The sequence below is a fragment of the Callospermophilus lateralis genome, chromosome 14 (genome assembly GCF_048772815.1).
Source record: "Callospermophilus lateralis isolate mCalLat2 chromosome 14, mCalLat2.hap1, whole genome shotgun sequence".
NCBI lineage: Eukaryota > Metazoa > Chordata > Mammalia > Rodentia > Sciuridae > Callospermophilus > Callospermophilus lateralis.
In genome coordinates this window covers 106,538,249-106,559,215 of record NC_135318.1, presented here as the reverse complement: position 1 = coordinate 106,559,215, position 20,967 = coordinate 106,538,249, and the positions used below count along the sequence as shown (strand labels likewise).

The window sequence follows — 20,967 nt, the reverse complement described above, 5'->3', positions numbered from 1 at the left end:
TTAGATATCTTGAAATACTGGAAACAACTTCTAGATCTTCCCACTGCACATTACAGCTTGAATCACTGTCTCCTGAGTTAGGCAGGTAATGTAGAAGATGCCACTCTAAGAGTGGCCCCAGACTGCACATTAGCAAACTGCTCATTACCAGTTGCCAAAGTGATGTATACAGAACTGGTGAGTAAGCACTTAGAAACTTGGACAGATATTAGACTTTGCCATGACATTCAGGCATGGAAAGAAATATAAATATACCAGACAGTGACAATTTGGGGGAAAATGATCCTTTACCACAGATAGTTTGGGGAGCCTAATTTAGAAAATATAACTTCAGTTGGTATGAGCAGATGGAGTCAGAATTTAGTGTTAAAAGTGTGAACCTTACATCAACCAGATGGGTATGTAATATCTGCTGCGGGCTATCTCTGTGGTTTTGAGAGTTGCTTAGCCTTGCTGGGCCTTAGCTTTCTCATTTAGAACATGGATATAGCAATATTTCCTAACTTACTAGGTACTAAAAAGACCAAATGAGATCATCCAGGACAGATGCTAAGTACAGAGCCCAACACAAATCAAGCTAACTGCTGGTATTTCTTCACTGTTCATTGCTTGGCATTGGTGATTCTGACTTGGTTGTAGAAGTAGGAGGATGTTATCTGGGGGTACTGTTGAAATCAACATACTCTGGCGTGACATTCATCCACAGCCACCAGGGTCATTGGGGCATTTCCTTATTTAGTGCCATACATGGTACATTCTGGGCAGCCTTCTAGGTCCAGGAGACTGTGAGGAATCAAGTATAGTTGTCACCCCTTAGAAATGCTCAGCACAATATATGTGCTTAAGCCTTTAGCAGACTGATAGGCAGATAAGAACAGGGAAACCACACTTCACTCTTCTGCATAGCTCCACAAAATTGGGATTCTATAAACTCAGATGCAGGGGCGTTTTGTTGGAGTATCCCACTGTGGTGAGGAGCCAAATGCATCCCTGAGACACCTGGGATGGCCCAAGGTTCTGGACTAAGGTGGTGAGGCAAGTCACGGGTAGACAGAACCCCTGGATTTAGTGAAGCTCCCAAATGATTCTGATTTCTGATGCCCTGTCAGTCCCCCTCCCTGTCAACCACAATGCCCAGGTTGGTTTGTCACCAGCCCCACACTGACTAACCGTAGCTCCTGGCTGTGTTTCAGGCTCTTCCCACGTCCTAGCTTCTGAACACCGACGTGCTGACTCCAGAGATCTGCCATGAAACCACACTTGAAGCCATGGCGACAACGAATGCTCTTGGGAATATTTGCGTGGGGGCTACTCTTTTTGGTGATTTTCATCTACTTCACTGACAGCAACCCTGCTGAGCCGGTGCCCAGCACCTTCCCCTTCCTGGAGACCCGGGGGCTGCTGCCCATCCAGGGCAAGCAGCGGGTGATCATGGGGGCCATGCACGAGCCCTCCTCGCCCAGGAGTTTGGATGCCAACCAGGTGCTGCCCGGTGGACACCCTGCTGGCTCCTTTCACACAGGTCCAATGGGCCCGCAGAAATGGGCGCGGGCCCGAGCCGGGCTTGGAAATGAAGAGCTCTTTCCATCCCAGCTGGGGAGGAAATCCCAAAGCGCTTTCTATCCGGAGGAGGACGACTATTTTTTTGCTGCGGGTCAGCCAGGGCGGCCCAGCCACACTCAGGGGACCCTGGGACTCCCCTGGCTCGGGGAGTCGGAGGCAGCTGGAGCAGTTCAGCGGAGACACCTGAGGAAGCGGCCCCGGGGGCAGGGGGAAAGCCACGCGCCCGAGGAGCTGTCCGCCTCCATGTCCAGGGCCTTCCTGTACCGGCTGTGGAAGGGGAACGTCTCCTCCAAGATGCTGAACCCGCGCCTGCAGAAGGCCATGAGGGACTACCTGGACGCCAACAAGCACGGCGTGCGCTTCCGCGGGAGGCGCCGGGCGCGGCTGAGCCGGGCCCAGCTGCTGTGCGAGCTCCGCCGCGTGCGCGTGAGGACGCTGGACGGCACCGAGGCGCCCTTCTCGGCCTTGGGCTGGCGGCGGCTGGTGCCCGCGGTGCCCCTGGGCCAGCTGCATCCCCGCGGCCTGCGCAGCTGTGCCGTGGTCATGTCCGCGGGCGCCATCCTCAACTCCTCTTTGGGGGAGGAAATAGGTGGGTCCCACCAGGGGGATGCCCGTCACCCCGTCTTGCGCCAGAGGGGAAGGGGGTCTGGTGCCTCTGGTGCGCACCTCTGGGCTGTTACTGGTGGGAAAGGCTGGGGGGGGGGGGTGCACTGGATGTCTCCAACGTCAGCTGAGGAGCCTGTTCCCCGGTTGGGACCGAAGGGGACCGGCCCAGCAGAGCTATTCTAGAGCAGGATGCTAGGGATTCTTGGGGAGCTAGAAAGATGTCCCTCCTATAGCTAGTGCCAGTGGGGGTGGAGGGCAACCCCTCCAGGTGCCCTGTGTCCCTTCTCACTGCTGGTGTCTCAAAAATTGTTCCCACAGAGATCACAGTCTACATCAGTCCTAGGCTTCCCCTGGTGCCTGCAGAGTCCAGGGCAGGCCACGGGGTGGCTGGAGGAGGGGGAGGAACAAAGGGTCTCCACAGGAGATCACCCAGTCAGGTGTGTCCCCTGCTGAGGGGAGACATGATGACAATTTTGATTACTTCGGGAACCAAATCCTCCCGCTGTTGAGTACCTGTCCCCACAGGAAAGGGACCTCTTCTGTTGGCACAGGAAACATGAGCACTGTAGGCACAATCCCAGCCTTTGGGTCATGACCAGTGCACCTAGTAGGGGCCTTGTCCAGGATGGTCAGTAGCCTGCCTATACCTGGACTTGTCTTCCCTGCCAGTCTGTGTTTGAACCCATATCAGGACCCCTGGAGCACAGGTACTTGGCAGCTCCTGGATTGGAGTGCTCAAGAACAGCAGCAGGATATGGAGAGACACTGATAGATTCATTTTAAGGGCTTGGCTCAGTGATTGCCGGGGCTTGAAAAATTTGAGGTCTACAGGGCATGCCAACTGGTGGCACACTGAGACAGGGTCTCTGTGTTGTATTCTTGAGGCAGAAGCCATTCCTCAGCACTTCTTTGGTCTCCACTTTTGTTCTTAAAGCCTTCAACTGATTATATAAGGCCTATCTCCTGGGGAGAGTGATCTGTCTTCCTCAAACTGTACTGATTTAAAAGTTAATCACATCTAGAACGTACCTTCACAGTGATATATGTGTACACTGCTGTTTCATCACACCACCAGCATGGTAGCCTAGCCAAGTTGACGCAGATCATTAAGCATCCTAGCTCCTTATCAGTCTTCAAGTAAAATATTAGTGCTTGTGTATCTCTTGGTTGCAGAAAGTAGGGTCGGGCTGAAGTACCATCTCCTCACAGAGTCTAGGCTCTACGCTGCATAGGCTGGGACTGGACGGCCACAGAATTCTGGGTTGCGTTCATTTCCCTGTCTTCCCCAGTCTGTCCCGCCCCTTCTTGTCAGAGATCTGTTCTTTTACTGGTGTCCTCCTCTCCCTCAGCAATTCTGAATCCCTTTGCTCCCCAGACTTCTCTCTTTGGTCAGGCTAATTCTATTGCTGCACCAGTAAGCAAGCAGCTTGGCCTTTTAGGTGATTTTATTCATTTAATAGACATATGTCTTGCCCCTACTGAATGTGTGGCTCTGTACTAGGTATAGGAGGCCAGTGTGGCTCACCCTCAAGTCCTGATGTGAAGCAACCACATCTAACCCATTCTCACTGCAGTTGGTCTTGGATCATAACTTGTCTGGAAGTGACATTCAGAAGGCATTGCTCCCCCATTACAAAGAAATAATAGTTGTTTCTTGGCTTCATCTGAAGCAGGTCCCTCAGTCGTTCTGTGTCCTTGAAGAGTGACTGGTATTGCAGAGCTACCTTAGAGAAGCCATGCCACTGTAGGAAGGCTCAGAAACCCAGACCTCAGCTCCGAAGTCCCCGGGAGGGAGGCTCAGTGGGATTTTCCAAGACAACAAATATGGGCTTGTGGTCTTGGGTCCCTGGTCTATTCCAGCAGGCTCATAACAACACTGTCCCTGTGTCACATAAGCTTGTAGCCAAAGCCAGAGCAGAGCAGCCTGCAATTTATTAAGAAAGAGCACTGGTTTAGAGGTCCCTGGGGTGAAGTAACACCACAGTTCTTTCTCATTTCCGAGGACCAATATTAATAATGTAGAGGAGGAATTTAAGTATTATGCTTTGAAGCAGGCAGTAACTTGCTTCTGGTGTTGCTTTGTTTTAAACACCTCTGCATCATAAATACTTAGTATTTGGATTGCTCTCGCATGCCAGAGAGAATTCCCTTGCTCTTTATTTCTGCATAAATATTCCTGACCAGGGCCTCTTAAACTCTATTCAGAATTTGAAAGAGAAGATGAAAGACATTGGGAAGTCCGTGTTTCTGAAAAACATGAGATGCCGGAGTTACATATTTGTTAGTTTCCAGCATTCAAATTTTAATCTATGTTGTGCGCTCTTAGAGGAAGCTTTATGATTAGAATTGTAAAATCACAAATGAAGAACATGCCCGGAATTTTTTTTTTTATTGTCTTTCTTGTTTTATCTGGGTTCCTTTGACTCAGATTTTGTATCTATACATTTTAGGACAAATAATCAGAGTGCCACTCAATTTGGAAAAACAAAGTCTTTCATCCTTATGAGTTGGCATCTCAGCCAGCTTATGAGCTGTATCTGCCAGGTGCTGACCTCTCTCCTAACCTGCTCACCTGAAGGTCTCACTGAAAAATGCATATGCTCATAAATGGCTCTCACGAGAAGCCAGATTCACATAGACATTCCTCCTGCCACCTGGGAATGATTGGGGCATGCTGTTGCTAAACGCAGGTTGGCCCCTCAGTAATTGCTTGTGGATTGGCCAAGGGGAAATCAAAAGGCTCACTCAAGTCTTCTGCGTGATCTGAGAAAAAGCTGAAGCTGAGCTGGGGAGTGGCCAGAGAAGTTTGTGTTAAGTAGCCCCGGGCCCCTCCAGGCTGAGGTCCCCAGTACTCAACAGCTCCTTCCCTCCTTCCAGTCACACCTGGGGTCTGCGGATCGGCTGCCCTTGGGCTCCCCCTGGTGTTTGTTCCACGGCCAGTACAGTCCTGTCCTCCACGCGCTTAGACCCTGGGAACTGTTTTTGCTTAGAGGGAGACTAGCAGTTGTGAACAGGCCCACTCTGAACATCCTGGTGAAAAGAATCATCCGCTGTTTTGGAAACATGGAACATTCTTTCCTAGAGCCGTGAGATGGTCTTTTGTCACTCCTACGTATCAGCAGTAGTAGTATGCTGGTGACGTCACCACTAGGGCTGCTGTGGAACACACTACAGAGGGCAGGTCTATTCTGGAAGAACAGAAGTGGCCTTGATGTGGAAGACCAAGGTCTGCATATTTGAATGTTGCAGACTAATGGCAGGTGGGTGGGAAATGGGAGGGAAGAGATGGGGGGGGTGTGGAGGGTAGAGTTTGGAACGCGGTATGTCGTGCTGACTTCAAGAAGACATTTCACGTAGTCCTTCAGACAGCATTAGTTATTGATCGACCACCAAATCTCTGCCAGGTCCTATACTAGACACAGATGAAAGGCAGAGATTCAGCCCTGGAATTCTCTATCGGAGAAGTCTAGACTGTACATAGACAGTTCCAGTATTCTGGGAATAGAAGGACAGGGAGATAAGTGGATCAGGAGGATAGAGACGATAGTGGAGTCCTAATCTACCCTGAGGGCTGAGGGCTGAGTGGGAAGAGAGAGGATGCCAAGGAGGCAGATGTGGGCTGAAGACTCAGTGATAGGTGCCACTGGAGATTGTTTATAGGAACAAGGGCCCATTCTAGTGCCTTTTCTCTATCAGAATCCTTACGACTCTAGGTAACAGGTAGATGCAGTTGTTCCCACCAGACCGATAAGGAAATGGGGGCATCTGGATCACGTGGGCAGAGCCTGGAGTCACCTCCATCTGGATTACAGGAGCTTCCGCTCCCACCCTGGACACCAGGTGCAGAGGCAGTGAGATCATCCCAACAGGGAGGCAGAGGGTGTATTCTCATTTTATCAGAGTATGTCAGATTTCTGCCCCTGTGACAAATACCTGAGACAGACACTTAAAAGCAGTAAAGTTTTATTTGGGCTCATGGTTTCAAAGGTTTCGACCCATGGTCAGTTGGCCCTGTTGCTTCTGGGTCTTTTATGAAGCAGCATGTCACAGGAGAGGGGAGTGCTGGAGGGTGCTCACCTCAGGGCAGCCAGGGAGCAGAGAGAGGTGGGAGAGGCCAGCCTCTCGGCCTCCTCTCAAGGGCACACTCTCAGTGACCTACTCCCTTTTACTAAGCCCAGAGTTTCCTGCACTTCCCTACAGCCCGGTGTTTTGGTCAGTGTTTGCGTTGCTGAGACCAAAAGACCTGACAAGAACAATTACAAGAGGAAAAGTTCATTTGGGCTCATGGTTTCAGAGGTTCAGTTCTTGGTGGGCCAACCTCGTATCTCTGGGCCCAAGGTGAGGCAGAACATCACGGCAGAAGGAGGTGGTAGAGGAAAGCAGTTCTGCACATGACAGCCGGAAAGTAGAGAGAGAGCTCTGCTCACCAGGGACAGTATCTAGCACCCAATGGCACACCCCAGTGACTACCTCCTCCAGCCATCTGTCCTGCCTAGGCAATCCACATCAGTGGATTAATCCACTATTAAGTTACAACTCTCATAATCTAGTCATTTCGCCTCTGAATGTTCTTGCATTGTCTCACGTACGATCTTTTGGAAGATACCCCTTATCCAAGTCATCACAGCTGGGGACAACGCCTTTAGCACATGGGCTTTAGGAGATAGTTATCCCAACCATAACAAGAAAAATCAACCTGCATCCTGGATTTGATGGCACAAGGAAAGTAAGAGACGAGGGGATCCTGCCAGCGGAGAGACCAGGGCAGTGAGAATCAGGAGATGAATCAGGCCTCAGCCCCAGTCCCTGGCAGGCCATTTCCCAGCGACTGAAGACTTGTTCTCTCTCATTATTTCAAGTTTTTGCTTTCTGGTCGGTGGGTCAGGAGGAAGAGGGGAGAATGCAGAGCCCGGGCCAGGGAAAGGCAGTGCCTTGGTGCTGGTGGTCTCCTGGCCTGGCAACCAGGAGTGATGCTCTTTCAGCGTATGCGCTTGGCCAGGCTCTGTTCTTAACGTCAACACAGCCCTGCTTGGGCCTGGAAATGCCTTCTCTAGAAATGGAGCTTTACTCTATTGCCCTTGTGCCTGCCGTCTGGTCTATTTCTTCTTTTTAAAATCTGAATGGACAGCTCAGGTTCTTAGGTGCTTCCCCGACATCACCGAGGCAGTGTAGAGCCAGGCCTATGTGAGGAGACCTCCTGGCTCTTCCTCCAACAGGCCCACCTAGTCCTGCTCACTGACAGCTTCCACCAGCTTCAGCACCAGCTCCATCAGCTCCGCCTCTGCCTGTGAGGCTGTTGGGAGGCTCAGAACCCAGCTCCACATAGGGCCATGGATGGACAGTGAAATGCTGGGAGGTTTTTAAGGGTGTCCTGATTAATGTCGAACTTCTACTCAGTTCATTTGAAAAGCACCTGCCACTGGGACCCTGGGGTTGCTCATCTGACCTTGAGATGGAGGCTGTGCAGAGGGGCAGCAGCCCGGATTCCCGGGAGAGCTGTGGTCGGAGAGTGTCTGAGTCACACTCCCTCCCTGGCTTGTCCCCTCTGATTTTCTACCTTCTCAGGGAAGTACCATAGATCATCACTTCTGACAATTCCGTCTTGGAATTCGATCTTAATTGGAAATGTTCAGATATTTTGGCATCGTTTATACAAAGCCTAGATTCCCTCAGTTATAGATTGACAAACATTTTTTAAGACCCACGTAGCGTCCCCAGGGTCCTTTTACTGGTCCAGAAGTTAAAAATATTATATAGCTTTGATATCTGCAGGGACCAAGCAAAGGTGATGAGGGATAGAACCACTGGCTTTTTAGTACAAATTGAGGTATAGCACCCAACAACAGTCATCATCAGATTTTTTTTTTTTTTTTAACCACTAAGTATCATTGTCAAGTGCAGGTTTCACTTAAGGTTGGCCTCAATGAAGAAATCAAAATAGTTGATTTTGTGAAATCTCAACTTTTGAGTGCCTTCATTTTTCAGATCCTGTGTAACCAAGTGGGAAGCAAAAGAAAACACTTCTGCATATCAGTGACATGCAAAGGCACTGTGTTATCATGTTGAGCTGAACTAGCCACATGAAATACAGTGTGTAGTTTTAAAAAAATTACTGACAGACATACTTTAATCATTCATACTTGAATATTTGACAGATGTTTTCTCAAAAAGGAATTAAGGGAGACTGTCACCTTTAGGAAAAATAATGGACAATATTTGTTGCAGATGATAGAATTTAAGCTTTCAACTCATGTTTCAACAATACTTGAAAACTAATGAGACCCATAGTGGTTAATCAATGTGATTTTCTGATACTTTATAATAAAATGCATCAATATTTAGAAGATCTGCCTAACTTTTTTAGCAGAGAGTTTTCAAATGATCGTTACATGATATAACAAAGTCATGTGTGAATAAAGAACCCCTCAAGAATAAATAGACTGATGGATCATAGAGTGTCAGGATTTATTGGACTCTTGGATTCGCACCTATTTGAATTTTTAAAAGTGGATTTTTGGAAGCCTATCTTTAAAACACACTTGTTCTGAGAGGCTTCCTGGGAAGACTGCTGGGTTGGAGGAGGCAGACATAACTGATTCTGGAATCATGAATTTATTAGGGAAAAAACCCAACTCATTGATGTGTTTCAGTTTCCACACTGTGACCAACCATTAACAAATCAGCACTTGTGAAGTTCTGATGAAGTTTTAAAGAAGAATATCTGCAGTTCTCTGGAAGGATTCTTAAAACAGCCTTCCCTTCTTCAATAATGTATCTAAGTCTTCATACACTATGGCTAAAACAACATATTGAAAGAGATTCTCTTCTAAAAGCCAGTCAGTGAAGGTTTTAAAACATTCAAAATATTGTCATCCTTCTCACTAATTTTATTCTAAAAATACTTATTTTGTTTAAAAAAATTTTATTTTAATATAAACTAATAGACACTTAAAATTTTCTGTTCTACTTTCTTACACAGAAAATAGATTACAAATAATTTTCTTAAAGAGGTACTGATACTAAAATGTGAGTTCTACTGCTTTGAGTCCATTCATTTTTTCTAGCTAAAGTATCCTTTGGTTTTCTATGCCAATAGATCATTTAGTAAAAATAAGAAAGAAATTCAGAACAGAAAAATATCAACAAGTGCTTAAAATTGTAAGGAAAAAATAAATTTTAATTGGAAGTGTTCTGATTTTTTGACACCATTTATACAAAACATAGATTCCCTCAGTTCCAGAGATGAATAAGCTTTATTTTTTTTTTCCTAAGGAGTCAGATAGTAAACATTTCAGGCATTGTGGGCCATATGGCCACTTTACAGTTTACTAACAGAATTGTCCTGCAGGTCACACATGTTGACTCTTGCAAATTTTCCCCTAAAAGAATACTGGAGGATTTTTAAAATGCATAACCAGGTGTGCTTTATGCATTCCCTGTTGTAATCTTGGTACTCAAAACTGGAATCCCGATTCTTTTGCATTCAGGACTTGCTAATAAAGGCTCCTACTGTAGCCTGGTTTTAATGGGAGCATCGCTGGTAGTTTCTGCTCTTCAAGGAAGAGGAACATGTCCAAGAAGAGCAGAGCATAATCCAAGCAAAGGAGGCCAGCTGCCTCCGTTTCTGGGTGGGGTGTAGTCACAGTAAATGCCATGCCCTCATGTCCACAAGGCACTTGAACAAACAGAAATACATGACCCCACCTCTCACCCTCACAAACAGGCAATGTCATTGTTGCAAGCTAAATTGGAAATTGCATGGGAGGGTTGAAGCTAAAGCAGCCCTCAGAAATTCCATTGTTGCTCACAGGCTCTGGTTTTGGGGGATTTTTAGAGATGCATGTGTCCATAGCCTACCTTAAGTGAGGGGCATTCCCCACTTCTATCCTTAGTGAGGTGGGCCCCACTGTCCTCCCGCTTCCTCTGTGTCTCCCTCTCAACCTCCATGATTTGGGAGCCTTATTTTCATCCAGCAACTCTTTGCCCAAAATTCAGAGAACTTAACAGAGAGTCTGGCTGCCAGGTTGAATGAAGGGTGCTGGAGCCTGATGTGTAAGGGCAAGCATGGTGGTCCACAGTGTACCACTTCAGAGAATAAGGAGGCTGGCCGGTGGTGACTCTGGTGGTCTTGCAGGGCTGCCCAGTCAGTCAAGCCGTGGCTTTGAGAACACAGAAGACTCAGGCTGCTCTCACATGGGTCCTCCTTGACTTCAGCAGCAGTATGGAGGGCTGCCTGGAAATCAGGGTTGGTTTTCTTTTACGCAGAAACCTTTACCAAAAGGTAGCAAGGTGGAATTGGGTGCTGTGGCTCTCCCCCTGTGAGGGGTGCACTTGATCTCTGTGAAGGATTAGATGCAGCATTAGATGCAGTTCTTCGTCACCATGACCAACTTCAGGGTTCCACAGGTAGTAAGAAGCCCAGACCGGCAGACTCTGAGCAGCCCGCGCCTTCCTAACATCTTTACCTGCTCCTGTAGATCCACCTTCCAAATGGCTTGGAACCTTTGGGGGAATGGCTGCATAAAGTGCGTCACTTGTAAAGAATGTGAAAAGATAACAAGCAATTAAATATAACAGGGTCACCTGTGATTGAGTACACACACACACACACACACAAACACTGTCACTTAATGTGTCACATGTCGCTTAACAGGGATACACTCAGAAAAAAATGCTTCATTAGGCAATTTCAACATTGTGTCAACATCATAGAATACACTTACATAAACTAAGATAGTTACAAATGTCACCAGGCAACCTAATCTGCATGGGACCTCTGTTTTACACATGATCCCTTATTGACTCACATGCCATAATGCAGTGTGTGACAGCATGTGTACTTCCATGTTGATCTCCCTAGCCAGGATGACATCATAAATCAGCAGTAAATTATCTGAAAAATATGTGTATGGATATGTTAATTTTACTGGTGGTGTCTGATTAGTTTCAGGTATTGAAAGATTTATTTAAATATTTTTCCCTAGAAAATGTATTCTTTTTTTTTTTTTTTAGATAATGTATTCTATAGGAAGAAAAAGTAAGCTTGTTATTTATGTACCCTTAGATTCTCATGACGCAGTTTTGAGATTTAATTCTGCTCCTACACGTGGTTATGAGAGAGATGTTGGAAATAAAACCACTGTGCGCATCATTAACTCCCAGGTAAGACGGATGGAGTTTTTCACAGGGGTACCTTCTGTAGGTAAATAATTTAACTGGATGAGTGAACAGAAATGATCTGGCTGTCCATAACCATGATACTTGCTTATTTTTGTGGGTCTTGTAATTATAAAAATTAATGATGAAAAATGCAGAGAAACAAGAATTTAGATGTGAATTAATGACTAGGAAGAAATAAGTAAGATCAAAGGACAAATCAGAATAGATATAGAATTTTTTATAATCATAGACTTACCATGTTCCATTTTGTGAGCTGAGAAAAGGCAACTCAGCTTAAAAGAAATCATGGCAATGAAGGCCAGGGAGAAAAACAAAGGCACAAAATCTGAGGGTCTCTATTTTATCTTTGAAACTTGAGTTTGTTATTTGAAAATTTAAAAGCTGAAAATGAGTTGTTTAATGGAAAATGGAAATACCTCTTTTCTTCATGTTCTTAATAAGAATGTCTTCCAAATTTATGGCAAAATTACTCTCAGAACCAACTACAAGAATTTCTAGAGTTTCAAAAAATATGTAGAAAAAATATGAGGTGATAAGTGATTTATGGAAAATTGCTTGCAGAACAAACGATTAGCTCTTTGTACAGTTCACTGCACCAGGCAGCCTGCATCGAGGTAAGAAACAATTACCATATTTCCTTAATTCAGAGAGATCATTGGCTGTAAGATCCACAACTCGTTTAATAACAACTCCTCAGAGAAGAAGAGATAAATCCGACCAAATTAAAATACATGCTGCCTGTAAGATAATCCTAACCTCAGACACATTAAAATATATAAAAAAGTGCATTTTAATAATGGAAAAAAAAATATTGCCTCTTAAAATTGAGGGGGGAAAAAAACCAGAATTTTACCCCAAAATGATAGTTTTATAAAAAGATGATTGGCAGCTGAAATTGACGAATTCAACCGGAACCAGATAGGGCCACAGAGGGAGGACTGTGCTGGCCCTCTGGAGGCTGCTTCATAACTCAGCTCATTCACACCCACACTGTGTCTAAATTACATGTGGAGGCTATTATAGAGAGGCCAGGGGCTTGCATTAGCCGGGGAGTTCTGTGTTCCAGGGGCTAGAGCTCAGGCCACTAGCTATTCGTGCATCTCCCTAAGTATTCTTTGAGTGCCTGAGTGTGCAATGAAAGCCTCTCCCCTCTCCCAAAGGCAAACAGGAAGCCCTTTTATCCTTGCTCTGGATCCCTCTTTTAAATTTTGAGCTCTTTTTTAAAAATATGCTTTTGAAGTAGTAAACACTGGCTGCATTTGAACTTTTTTCTCCTATGTGCTTGCAGATTCTGACCAACCCCAGTCATAACTTCATTGACAGTTCTTTGTATAAAGACGTCATTTTGGTGGCCTGGGACCCAGCTCCTTATTCCGCAAATCTTAACCTGGTAAGTGTTTCACTGATGCTCTGACCCCCGTGGTCAGGCAGGGCCTCGGACTGATTCATCATGGGAGCGGGTCAAGAATTGCATGTCAACAAAGTGAAATTGATCATGGGTCCTAATTGAGCACATATGTGTGCACACATTTTGATGCCCAGGTATGGAAGTACACTTGAACATTATCCACCAAATGCTAAATTGCTTTTGTTCTAGAAGAATGGAAGAAAGATGTACATATCTAAATGCTCAGAAATTCCTAGCTATACTAAAGGTTGGGCTGATTAAACTTACAATGGTTCTAATGTGACCGGAAGACATCCCCCTCAGAGTGGTTGCAAGACCTTTGGAAATAAATTAAAAGTGGTTGGCAAGAAAATCTAAATTTTGTGCATCCACAGCTCATTGTTATTCGAATGGAGCCTGTTCCAGGTTTTCCTTGAGTGTTCCTCTTTGCCTTCTGCTTCTGAACCTGTTAAATTTTATGCAATAGAGCTGAAACAAGTTTATTACTAGTCATCAAAATATACGCAGGCTGCATTTGGGACCTTCTGGCAAATCATCATCTACCTATGCAAACAGCTAGCAACTTTTAATGGAGCTTTGAATGAAAAACCAGTGAGCTCAGTTTTTAGTGAGGGTTGGAAAAGATGGACAATGTTTAGCCTAGCATGGTATGTTGTCAACTATGCAAATGTCTTTAACTTGTTTTTGCCATGACCAGAGAGCCTGCAACTTCCTTAACCCATTGTGTTATCATTTAGCTGTGCATCACCTATAAAAACTTAACTGTAGCATATAATATATAATTATATAATAAATAATGTGATTGAATAATAAAAACACTAATGGGAAGAATATAACTATATTATAGTATAATAATGTTAGCTAATATTAATTAATATAAGTATCATCTTCTGATTTCCAACCTATTTTAATGTACCCATATAATTTCACTGAAATATTCACAAAATTGAAAACTTGGGACTTAATTCATTAAGATGAATGTGGAGGCCAGGTATTGAGGACTCTACCAGGTAACATTCTAAGAAAGCTATCCAAGATAGAACGGCTCCCTTCTGAAGGAGTGTGGGTCACCATCCATCTTGAGACTGAGGCTGGACATTGATTGCCACCACATCTTAATAATAGGTGCAAATCAGAATCACCTGCAGAAAAAATTTTCAAAATCTGTCCATCAGACCTCCTATTTCCAGAAATAGAGGACATAGACTTGACTTTTTTTTTTTTTTCCAAAAGCCCTCTGGTTGATTCTCCTACATGTCCTCCACTGAAAATCAAACATTAAATGGGGCTTGGAACTTTTCAGATTTTTTGTCAGCTTGAGGTTCCCAGTTTTAAACTCGGGCAGCTCTCCTGCTATTTGTGAAAAGACCGCCTTTCTGTCTGTTGACCTTGTTTTTTTCTCTGTGGGAAATACCCAAGACCAGGGCACAGCGCTGTCCCACCTGACAGATGTGGGCAGAGAGGATGCCCAAATCCAAGCAACACAGCCCGTAGCTGCGGGGCCTGAGCTGCCACGTGATGATCTGGGGAAAGGAGAGTTTCCTTTTCTGGTCCCAAGTTCCTGCTGCTTCTTGGCTGGTACCAACTGGCTTGAGAGTTTAGTTGATTAAAAATATCTGATCCAGCTATTCTTAAACCACAGAAACGTTTCAGCTTTGGACAATGACTTGGGATCTTCCTATATCCCCGCGGTATACCCATGGCATCTACTTGAAAGTGAGCACAGTGCTCTCAGGGCCCTTAGACTAAGCCTTTTCCCAAACTGCATTTTATGGTGGCACCTGATACACTTCTGAAGATCTTTTTTAATCCAACCTGACTGTTGTTTTTTCAAACAGTATACCTACAATAAGTGCAAATGCACATTCTCATGAATATTAACAAATGTATGCACTCATGTAACCACCGTCATAATCAAGAAAGGGAACAGTTCCACCACCCCAAGAGTCCCCATGTCACTCCATCCCAGTCAGTCTTCGCAGCCCTGCTCCTGGGCCCTGGTGGCCATGGTCCACTTTGTCACCATAGATAAAATTGGGAGAATTTATTTTTTGAAACACACTCTTCATGACAAGATCAGCAAACTATGGCTGGCCAGATCTGGCAACCACCCGTCTTAATCAGTGCTACCACTGTAGCACTTAGTGATAGCCACAGAGACCATGCCCAGGGTTTCAGGAGTTTATCATCTGACCCTTTGCAAAAGCCTAGGAACTTCTGATTTATCTTTTTTCCTCTCATTTTGTTAAAAAGCAAAGCATCGTCTCTGCCAGCCAGAACCCTGGTCTTGCTTCGTACTTGTCCCTCAGGAAGGGTCAATGACCACGATAAGTCACGGTCCTGCATGCCCCCTCTATCCCCATCCTGGACTCAGCATCTACATCCACTTGCTTGCCTGCCCTTCTGTCTCCTTTTTACACTGTGGTTCCCTGCACTTGATTGCGTGTGTGTGTGTTTTTTTCCGTAGTGGTACAAGAAGCCAGATTACAACCTATTCACGCCATATATTCAACACCGTCAGAGAAATCCAACGCAACCATTTTACATACTTCATCCTAAATTTATATGGCAGCTTTGGGACATTATCCAGGAGAATACCAAGGAGAAGATTCAGCCAAACCCTCCATCTTCTGGTTTCATTGGTATGTGTATATTAAAAATTGTAATAATTGGGCAGGACCTCATATTTAATAAACATAGTCAGGTTACAGTAGAGCAGTTAACAGGTATATTTAGAGATTAGGCCAAGAAAATGAGAAATCCTCTTTTCCAGTTATCTATTACTATATAAACAAACACCTCCAAAATTTCAAGGTGTAATGCAAGAAATGCTTTATTTTCTCCCAGGATTTTGTGGATCAGCATGGGCCAGCCTGGATGATTTTTCTGTTCCATATAGTGTTGATGGAATAGTCGCACTTGCAGGTCTAGCCCCTTGGCAGGGAGAGCTAAAACCAGACCCCAGCTGGGACTGTTGAGCATGAGCCTGCATTCTCTTTCATGGTGGTCCCGAGGTAATTAGAATTCTTAAAATGGCAGCTCAAGATCCTAGGGAGAGGGTTCTAAAAGACAGGAAACAGAGGTTGTCATGTTCTGAAAGGCAATGCCTGGAGACTTGCCCGATGTCATGCGTGCTATTCAGTTGATCAGAGTGATCTCAGAGTTTACCAAGTTCATGGGGAAGTAACATAGACCCTACCCCTTGACGAGAGGCAAGAGAAACAGTCCAGGAATTTATAGGTCTCTTTAATTCACTACTCACCCCCATTCAGATGCCAGACCGAGGAGCTGAATCTGTGACCCTAAGACGGTACGGTGTAAAAGGTTACTGTTAGGTAAGAGCTTTGATGAGACTAGTTTTCGTATTACATAGAGCTCTCTTAATTGGAGAGTCCACTAACTCTAATCCAAGAATGGATTTATATATATCAAGATAATCACACTTAGCCTATATATTTTCAGCCAGGTGTTAGACCTCAAAATTTGTGGTTTTGCTCCGTTTCTTTATGTTTCAGCCTATCACCAATTACTTATTTGATTCTATCCAAGTTGTCAATATTAAGGCATATCTTAGATCCCCAAAGTGATAGGAAGACCACAGGAAAACCAAAGGATATTGGTTTTGTCGCTTTCCCAATTTTCAATGAATTTACCTCGCTGATCCACCCTTGGGCTACACAAAGGTCCCTCTGAACAGAAGAGAGATTTAGGGAGATAATGCTTGTTTGGTTATGGATGCAGGATACACATATATCTGGAAGCAAGGCTTTCAGACTTGCACGTTTTGGAGTGGGTTTATACTATTGTAATAATGTAAAATATTTTACGTAGGACTCCAGAAGAAAAATTTATAATAGGACTGCATATTATTTTCCTTAAGTCTTATTTTCCCCCCTTCTTTAAAGCCATGTTTGAAACTCTTTGTTTCCAAATCACCCATGAAATTCCAAATTTTTTATCTTTTGTGTAGTTTCATAGGATCCTTTTGATTTAGGAGAGAAAGTATTATCTGGTTTGCCAGCAAAGGGTAAACAGGAGAGAGTAATGCTTGGACAGCATAATAGAATGTGGCACAAGTTTTATAAAGACTTCTTTTCATATTGTCACCTTGAATTCGTGTGAATAATGTTTGATTAGGACAAAGGGGGGGACTGTCAGATATAATTATTATTGACATGTAGTTTTAAAAATTCAAAAGTTATGTTGTTATTGGCAAGAAAAGTACTTGCCCACACATTTTGTTGAAGGAAATCATGCCACATATGACCAGCTTCCTTTGATTGCTATTTATCTAGAGTCTGGAGCTTGCAAAGGCTCATGATTACCTTTAAGGCTTCCTTTGCATGAAAAGGAAACTGCAATTCAATGTCATTGCAAGACTGTAGGTCAGGGATACCTAAATGTGAGTTTCAATCCTTCTGTGCCACTCGCTAGCTTTCTGACTTTGGTCAAGTTGCTTCATTCTTAGTTTTTTTTTTTTTTTTTTTTTTTGATATCCTCAGGCAAGGAACAGGAATAATGATAATAAAATCTTTAGACGGATAAGGTATCTTGACAATTTACAATCATTATTATTTTCTAGCACTGCCTCATCCAATACAGCAGCTATTAGCCACATGTGACTATTTAAATCTCAATTAATTCAAATTAAACAAGAGGATAAATTGTTTCTGAGCCCCAATAGCTCCCTTTCCAGTTCTCAACCACGTGTTCTTGGTGGCTTGCATATCAGACGGTGCGCATAGAGAACTCTGCCATTGTCACAGAAAGTTATGCAGGGCAGCACTGTTAAGTTTTACCAATCAAAGAAAAACAGCAAGTTGATAAGTTCCCACTCAGCAAGCTGTGCTGTATGGGCGGGATTGAAGATACAATAGCAGCCATAGTCTGACTTTGTTAAATCCCCTCCTCTTGAGCTTCACCAGGGTTGTGTGGGAGCTCTCACTAAGGATGGGCAGTAGAGGAGCCCGGGTGAGCTTGGACAGCACCCTCTGAGTAAGTTCCCTGAGGCTGTTGTCGTCTTTGTTCTCCTTTTTGGTCTTGATCAGAAACAGGCTGAGAGCCACAGTCTGTTTTATCTGACATTTTCAATAGCAGTTGAATGGTGTCACCCACATCTCAATCTGTCTGCCATAACAACTTTTAAAAAGATCAATGAGTTTTGTTTTTTTTTAATCAAAAAGTGTTTTCCAAATGCCTCTTCACGTTTGAAGGTCATGTTGAAAAGTATTGACCTGTTGTCTCAGTAGTCATCATATCCAAGCACTCTCACCTCTAACATCCGCTCCTGAACAAAAGAACCCATGGTAGAGCTATTAGGAGGGATTAGAATGTCGGCACAGTCCAACATTGTGCCCTTGGTACACAGGCCGCCAGGCCAGGGTGGGTCCTTGTTCACAGAACAGCTTGGCAGCATCCCTCACCTCCTGCTGGGCCCATCCACATAGGTCTTTGCTCCAGATAAAGCTGCGAGAATTACTCTCTTCACTGACACGTTCATTCAGGCGTGAAAAATTGTCTCTGATTTGGGAACTTATATTTCCAAACCTATCGCCTACATTTTCTTGTATGTTTTTAGGGATCTCTGTATGTGAATAAAGGAACTCTAAAAGTTGGCTATTTTGTACATGAAAGACATTTCTTTTTATATGGATTCAATAGGGAAGTTAGATTCCCAGAGAGATGCCCCTTAAATGTAGTGTGATTGGTACTGTTCAAGAGGCTCAATTCAGCTAGAAAGGAGTCATCCACCAGTGGATACTAACTGAGCACCTCCTACGTACCAAGCAAAGGTCCTGCCCACTTGGAACATGCAGTGAAGTGGAGGAGGTAGGGACTATTAAGCACAGGTGTGTGGGCACAAATGAAAGGTAATCACAAACTGTGACAAATGCATTGAAAGGAGCAGGATGTGAAAAGGGCTGGGAAGTATCTGCTCTGGCCATCACTGTGTTTTTATTCTCAGTGTGGCAAGTAGTTGAAAAACAAAGCAAAGTAAGTACAGTTGGCCCTCCTCATCTGTGGGTTCCACACCTGTGGATTTAACCATCCATGAATGCATGTTCTAGCTCCGTGATTCTCAAAGTTATCATGCATCACAGTTGCCCATGAAGTGTATGCTTTTCACTGCAAAGCATAACTTAGCTACTAGAAACAATAAGCATGTATCACTTTTACAGTGTTTCTGTGGGTCAGGAATCCAGGAGCTGAGTGACTGGATGATTCTGGCTTGCAAAGTCTCATGAGGTTACATTTGAGCCCTCTGGACCAGGCTGGATGATCTGTGCTTCCAAAATGGTTTGTTGGTATGGCTGTTGCTGGAGGCCTCAGTTCCTTACTCCACCAGACTGCTTGGGCACCCTTATAACATGGTGCTGACTTCCCAAGAGCAGGGAATCTGAGAGAAAGAGCAAAGAGGAAGTAACAGGGTTTTTATGATGCAGTAAACCATCAGATTTGCTATATGCTATTCATTAAATAAGTCAGTTCTCTTGTGGGAAGAAAACTACATGGAGGCATGATTAGCAGGCAGAAACCATTCAGAGCCAGTTTTGAGGGTGTCTATGACAGCTTTTTAAACCAAATTACTAAGCGATTCTGAGTAGGTGGAGGTGGTGAAAATTTTCATTTCCAACCAGTTTTCAACTGGTGATGATGCTAGTCCTAAGACCACACTTTGGAAACAACACTTTTAGCTTTTTAAAAATCTCAGAACACTAGAAATCTAGTCGATAGGTAGACACATTGGTATATGTCCCAACAAAGGGATATGCACTGGCCTCAGTGAGAGGACTCAGGATTCCCGCTCATCCCTTACTCATACTGATCACGTCTTTGTTACAATGTTGAAACACAAGTGGGAGAATTATTTTTATTTGTGTTTAGTTAATTAAAATTATGATATCATATATTTATTATTATATTATTAACAATGTTATTATTAAGACAATATTATTAAAAATATAACATTGATCTTTGTCTTTGAAACTGTGTAGCATTGAACCCTACATTCCAGATTTTTAACTACAAATGCAATTATGCATTTCATTTCTTTTGAAGACATAGCTATAAAATTTACTGCCATTACTAATAAACAGATTTTATGTTCTTAAAAATTATTGTGAAATGACATGCATAATAGCTGCTTGTAAATGTCATTTTTAAAAGTGAACTTCTGTTTGTTTCTATATCTCCTTTTATTGGGAATACTGATTAATGGGTTATAAGTTAGGAAACCTACTCCCATTGATTTCAGAAAACCATCCTCTCCATAACGTTTGGTGGGATGATTTGGTGCAATGAACTAAATGTTTACATCCTCTCTAAATTCATATGGCAAAATCCTCACCTTCTATATGAGTCAGTTTTTATCACTTTCCAAATACCAGACAAGAACAATCTAGAATAAGAAAAGTTTATTTCAGGCTCACAGTTTGAGGCTCTGTCCGTGCTTGGCCTACTCCGTTGCTCTGTGCCTGAGTGAGGCAGAACGTAATGGCAGCAGGGGACAGTGGAGAAAAACACCTCAGCTATGGCAGAGGAAAGAGTGAAGAGCCAGGGACAAAATATTCCCAAGGGCATGCCCCAGTGAGCTACTTACTCCAGCCATGCCCCACCTGCCTACAATTACCAAACGTGTTCATTCAAATTATTAATCCATCAATTGGACTAATCCTCTGATGAGGACACAGCTTTCACAATCTGATCATTTCACCTCTGAACATTTTTTGGATATCATGTTTCCAACACATGAGTTTTTCAGGGAACCCTTCATACTCAAGCCATAACAACCCCCCAAAGTGATGGAGGTACCAGGTTGGGTCTTTGGGAGTGATGAGGTTAGGAAGGTTTAGCCATCATGGTTGGAATTAATGCCCTCATACAAGAGGTACCTCTGCCACCATGTGCAGATGCACCAAAAAGAGCCATCACTGAACCAGGAAGCAAAGCCCTCATTAGACACTGAATCTACTAATACTTTGATCTGTGTCTGCTTAGCCTCTGTCACTCAATTTTGGAGCAGCCTGAATTGACTACTAAGACATTTCATCCAATACTTCTATTCTAGAAGGCTAACATTGTTTTTACACCTTCCTTAGCCAACCCTAGCCCACTACCAACTGTCTCCTTGATGGCTCAAAAATCATGTGGTTATGCCTTGTTGGATTCGGATGTGTGTGTGTGTGTGTGTGTGTGTGTGTGTGTGTGTG

The 20,967-nt window shown here is 43.9% G+C and overlaps 1 protein-coding gene across 1 annotated transcript in view; it reads left to right on the top strand.

Annotated features, from left to right (window-relative positions):
* Positions 1 to 1,248: 1,248 nt before the first annotated feature.
* The window catches only part of St6gal2 (ST6 beta-galactoside alpha-2,6-sialyltransferase 2), a 28,755-nt gene continuing 9,036 nt past the window's right edge, over positions 1,249 to 20,967 (top strand). The window contains exons 1-4 of the mRNA XM_076833792.2: positions 1,249 to 2,152; positions 11,234 to 11,331; positions 12,638 to 12,739; positions 15,225 to 15,399. Of these exons, the coding sequence (XP_076689907.2) occupies positions 1,249 to 2,152; positions 11,234 to 11,331; positions 12,638 to 12,739; positions 15,225 to 15,399 (1,279 nt within the window). The remainder of the gene's footprint in view (positions 2,153 to 11,233; positions 11,332 to 12,637; positions 12,740 to 15,224; positions 15,400 to 20,967) is intronic.